General features: G+C 40.9%; 1 protein-coding gene across 3 annotated transcripts; it reads right to left on the bottom strand.

Annotated features, from left to right (window-relative positions):
• Nucleotides 1–843: 843 nt before the first annotated feature.
• On the bottom strand, nucleotides 844–5,075 carry LOC123083431 (diacylglycerol O-acyltransferase 2D). Of its 3 annotated transcripts, XM_044505479.1 has the most exons (10): nucleotides 4,933–5,075; nucleotides 4,648–4,858; nucleotides 4,463–4,537; nucleotides 4,273–4,358; nucleotides 4,053–4,159; nucleotides 2,960–3,121; nucleotides 2,782–2,868; nucleotides 2,470–2,567; nucleotides 2,162–2,249; nucleotides 844–1,172 (listed from the first exon to the last, which is right to left on the bottom strand). In XM_044505479.1, the coding sequence occupies exons 2-10, from the start codon at nucleotides 4,845–4,847 to the stop codon at nucleotides 1,071–1,073; spliced, it is 1,005 nt and encodes a 334-aa protein (XP_044361414.1). In that variant the 5' UTR covers nucleotides 4,848–4,858; nucleotides 4,933–5,075; the 3' UTR covers nucleotides 844–1,070. The 3 variants fall into 3 exon arrangements, with proteins under 3 accessions (XP_044361414.1, XP_044361415.1, XP_044361416.1); XM_044505480.1 differs by lacking the exon at nucleotides 4,933–5,075 and having other exon boundaries at nucleotides 2,097–2,249; nucleotides 4,648–4,913; XM_044505481.1 differs by lacking the exons at nucleotides 2,162–2,249; nucleotides 4,933–5,075 and having other exon boundaries at nucleotides 4,648–4,912.
• Between the last annotated feature and the right edge of the window lie 253 nt (nucleotides 5,076–5,328).

The raw sequence follows: 5,328 nt of genomic DNA on the forward strand, positions 1-5,328 counted from the left end.
GGGCCGGCGCGGGGGAAAGCAAAGAGGTGGGCTTAGCGGCAGCGCGGGGTAGGCGGCCCAGCGCTATAGCTAAAGCTGTAACGGGGGCCCGAGAGCATGGCCCATTAGCAGTAACGCTGGCTGTGAAATCCAGCGCTACTGCTAACATGCACTTGTAGCGCTTGTGCTGGCCGGCACTACTGCTAAATAGCAGTAGCGATGGGTATCTAACCAACGCTACTGCTAAATGTCTACCTATAAGCATTTTCCTAGTAGTGCGTTGGAAACACACTTCCAACAATGCTAGACGCATGGTCAAGACGGGGACTAGCTGAAGATGACTTATTCCATCTTCAGGGAGCCACCACTGGCTTGTCTTCTTGAGCAGAACACAAACACTAATTGACCTTAAGTAATAAACTAAAAACAGAGCAGGAACTCTCTCTCAAGCAAGGGATGAGATCCACCGCGCCTCCATGGCCCCAAGACACCGGAGACGAGGAGGATCGATGGCGGTGCCAACGGGAGGTAGAGAAACCCTAGTTTACTGGGCAGTCATGAGAGACGCCAAGAGGTACGGATAAATTAATAGTAAACAAAATATATGATATCAAAATTATATCATTAAAAACTCCTTTTACATGAGAACTTGACGGTATAGTGCCAACAATTAGCGCTCCTAGCTTCTGATGTGGCGCTATCTCATATAAGATGCTTGCACAAGGCTACCTCCAATCCTCACCCTCCGCTCATATTGAATTTTGAATATTCTACCAGGTCGGATGATGCAGAAGAAAATGTCAGCATATAGATGACACTTCCAATTGTTTGGAAAGAAGTTGAAAACCCCCAGCCTTTGCATAGTTACAATGCACACAATCATATTTATTTAAAGTATGAGTAACATCATCAAGTAAAATGAGAACAATTCATTCATGCACAGTCATCATTAGCATACGGATGTCCCTTTCAGAAAAACGATAATGTTGAGCCTTCATGTATTGGCTCTATCTAGCACACAATTTTTGCGGTACTTTAAGGTAACAACGCTGACTATTTATTCTCGTACATGTTGTGCAAGACTTGTTGCCTCATATGACTTGTAGTTGGAGGTTAGGGCATCCAACTTTATACTTGTGCTTGTTGAACAACTCCTGCAGAGCCATCACAAATTTTTCGTGCACTTCATTTATCTGCAGTCATCACGTACCAGGCATCATTAAAGACTGAAAATAATCAGCCCATGTTAATTCGTAAGCAATACAAAAATTACTATGCCTTTTACTTGCCACTTTTAGTTGCAATAAAAGTTATCTTTGCCTAATTATGGGAATTTCATAGGAATACCAAACTACTCCAAGTTTTATGATTTTGTATCAATGAAAAAATAGAATGCTATAATGCAATTGCGTGGCCCTTAAAATACACTATTTAGCGTGCCATATGGTGCTATAGTGTGCTATTAACGAGACATTATACATTGATTTACTTAGCAAGATATTGCTCGGAATGCTATAACATGCTATTATGCTATTAATGGCGCGCTAATTTTTCACTGTTTTTTTTAAAGTAAATATCCGGGACCACAAAAATTGAGGCTTATATGAAGAACACCGCTGCTGGTATTTTTCTTTCACAAGTACCGGGGCAAACTACCACTCAATAAAAAATCTTGAATTTGCTCGACATCATGTCTAATATGTGGGCCCAAGTATATGACATTTGACTTCTCATTTGACACCAATCCCACAGGAAATCCAGTACGAGGAAAATCCTTAATATTTTATACTTTGGATGTCAAATGCGCTTTCTCTAGACTAATCTTTATTTTCTACCCCCATTCCCTGAGAGTTCATGTGTTTTGGACAAAGCATCCGAAGACATTGTTATTACGTTTTTAGTCCATGTAGAAATCCATATTGCATGACATTCTAATGCCTCCTTTCTTATTTCTACAATTTTCATTTCATGCAACCCAAAAATCTCTAAGCCATTTTGTCATTGCTATTTCTTTCTTTCTTTTGTGACATACCAAATCATATTTCTTTCTCACATACAAATGCTACAGAGCACATATTATTACCCTTACATCCACCCCTTGATCATTGTCGATTTACCTCTATAGGAAATATGTTCATATCAATTATAATACATCAACAGAATAAGGCAGAAGGATTGCCACCTCATCCATTGTAGGTTGGTTATTTTTCGTTACTTCAATAGGTCTTCCAACAAACACATGCATAGGCAACCGAAATGGTATGAAGGTTCTGCATCAGAGTATTATGTATGAGTAAACTTGCAGGTATCTAAAGTTTCCATTTTGAATAAACATATGACAGAGTATTTATAAGATATAGTAAAAACCCCATTTCTTAAATCTTAATCTAATGGAAACATTCTATATATTACATAATTACTGAACGAGACATCGTGTCAACTGAAAGAATGGTGTGACAAACATATTATATAAATCATACTAGCATTTACCCGAATTTACCCCAGAAGACAATTGCGGGAGCTTTGAGTAATCCAGCAATCTTAACAAGTAAATTACTTCCGGGTCTCCACCAATTGTAAACACGATCCTGGTTAAGCAAACAGATGATAATGAAAGAACACTTGTGGTTGAATTTTTCAAGATGATTACCGAATGCATGCGTAGAAACATGAGTAACTCAGAAATGATTGGGAACAAATATTTTACAAATTAAATTATCAAAAGATAGTAATCCTGAAAAGCATATCGATGAAACTATGGGAGGAATTCATTCAAGTAATGTGTCTGATGAAGTTAATTACTTGTCCAAAGCAGAACACTGGGACTAAAGGGCAACCAGTTTGAATGGCTATTCTTACGAATCCTTTTCTTGATCTAATGAAAGCAACCTGCAAATTTTTCATTAGTAGTTGCATGAAGGATAGTTTCTCTGAGACTTCTTTTTCAATCCATGATTGTAGAAGTTAGAAATAAATTTACTTCTGAGTCAGATTCATGATCCATATATCGCATCTCACGCAGGCCTCCTGGCACAACGGCACAACTATAGCCGGCTCCGAGATAGTAGGAGAAGTTCTTTCTCGATGCCGGAACTAACCCTAGCCAGGTCCATATTTGCCGCTGGAAAGGTGTGTAGAATGCCTGATTAAATAGGCAATAATTAATTGTTAGAGGAATAATATCAACACCAATCAACGTTTTTTTTTGTTGATTCCAGATTTAATTTTTTTCACAGCAATATATGTGCAACTAATACATAGCAATTGTATTTGCAACAAAGCAAATGAGAAATCTAGTTGCTTTCCTTTTGACCTAAGTTCAAAGTTACAAAACCAATGATTTTGCAATTCTCATACTAGCCACTGACTTGGAACCGATAGCTAGTTTTCTTAGGTTTATTAAATATACTTAATTAGTAATTTATGATAAAATAGTGGCTAAGTGACTTGTGCTCTTCCACCCCCACAGGGTGCTTGGTCGCATGCTACATAATATAAATTATAGGCCATAAATTCACACCATTGGAACTTCTTTCAAATACGAAAGAAATGTTGTATTTTTTTGTAATATAACTCATATCTTTTAATCAATTTATGGCCAGAATTAATTTATTATTTTAAAAAAGTATTGAAATTCAGCCGGCTCATTACAGCTCATGTGTTAGCTGTGCGGCGTGGCCGTCCAAGCTCTTTCAGAATTCTGTGATGCATGTGCGTAGCTGCCGACTTTTTTGAAGGCGACTTTATAGGGACATGTGCATATATTCCTTCATGCCCTTGGTCGTTGCATATATTGCACACAGCCATATGGAACCGAGCACTCGTCAACGGCGTAGCATGATAACAACCAATACCGATGGGGCTTTGGTGCGGTCCATGCACATCCGAGGGGCGCACCTAAAATTTTGTTTCCAGTGAGTTTCCTGAATCTAAATTGTGATCTATCGGATCTATGGCGGCCCTATATTTTAGGGTTGTCATGCATATTTATTTGACTATTCGTAAAGAGGGGTAATATTGAATAAGTCTGACAAATATAAACAGTAATTAAACTGAGGTTCTTAGTTAACTACCGCGCTACTAGCTAAGATCTTCATCTTTGGCAGAGGCATAAACCCCATTGGGGCTGCAAGGACCCACAAGCCCAAGGGCATAGCGCAGTGCGGCTCATAACCAAACACTGCAAATCAAGAAAAAGATCCCATCAGTACCGATCGCACAAAAAGATGAATTCGAGTACCGCTTGCGTGCGTGAGAGCTATGCAAGAGAAGCAAATTAGTAGTAAAGTAAACCGTAAGCTGTATTGGGATCAAATGCATTGTAGTCCACCACATGCAAAGTGATGGGGAAGTAGTCGGCCGCGTGTTTGCATATGAACCTGGCAACAGTAACATTCATCATCCAGGGATATCCTGATGCAAAGATTGGTGAAAGAAAAACGTGCCGGTCAGTCAGCCAAGAAAAGACGGAAATTGTCTAGACCTGGCGATGTTTCGCCCCCATCCGTTAGTGTTACTCACAGGAGCGAACATGAAGAGGAGCTGCGTGCCTAGTACCCTGCACATATATGAAGTAACACAAGGTCACAAGCAGTAACATGGTTACATACAAATTGCAAAGCTTAAGCTAAACGGAAGGGGAAAAGACAAATGGAGGAGATGACGGACAAGGCGGCAATGCGTCCGGGGAAGACGAAGACGGATGCCAAGACAAGCAACAGATTGAAGTGGATGGCTCCAAGCCACAACGCTAAAGCCACCACAGTGCGCACCGGCGACGAAGCCGCCGTGCCTGGCCGGAACACTGTCGAACCATCCTCCTCATTCTCCCTCGCCATAGTGTAGGCCGTAGCGACGGCGGTGCCCATTGACACTAAACCTATATGGCATTTATTGATTCCCACAGCAGGTTCCCAACAAATGTTCAGAACCACAATATGCAGAAAGTCGTACCTGCGGCGATGCGAGAAGCTCTAATTGAGTCTTGCACTATAGCATGCACGCAGGACGGTTGGTCCGTTGCTCTAGTGGATCTTTGAGAACATTGTGCTGGCTTTATGAGAGGACATATCCTGTGAAACGCTTCAACTGGTGCACCAGATGCACGGGTAGATTGTGAGCCATTGAATGAGGTATAAATGGACCTGTCGCTCGTACATTTTACATCTTGGACGTTATAGAGTTGGTAATTGTGTGAATAGTCCTGAACAAACCTGTCACATCTTTCTTTGCCTGCCTCCTGTACCTCTTCCTGTACGAGGCCAATGAGCTGCGAGATTGGGTTCGCCAAGTTTGCTCAGTCGCGTCTCTCTCCCCAACTCTCCTTGACAACTCAACCTTCTACGCCCC

Source organism: Triticum aestivum, chromosome 4A (genome assembly GCF_018294505.1).
Source record: "Triticum aestivum cultivar Chinese Spring chromosome 4A, IWGSC CS RefSeq v2.1, whole genome shotgun sequence".
Lineage (NCBI taxonomy): Eukaryota > Viridiplantae > Streptophyta > Magnoliopsida > Poales > Poaceae > Triticum > Triticum aestivum.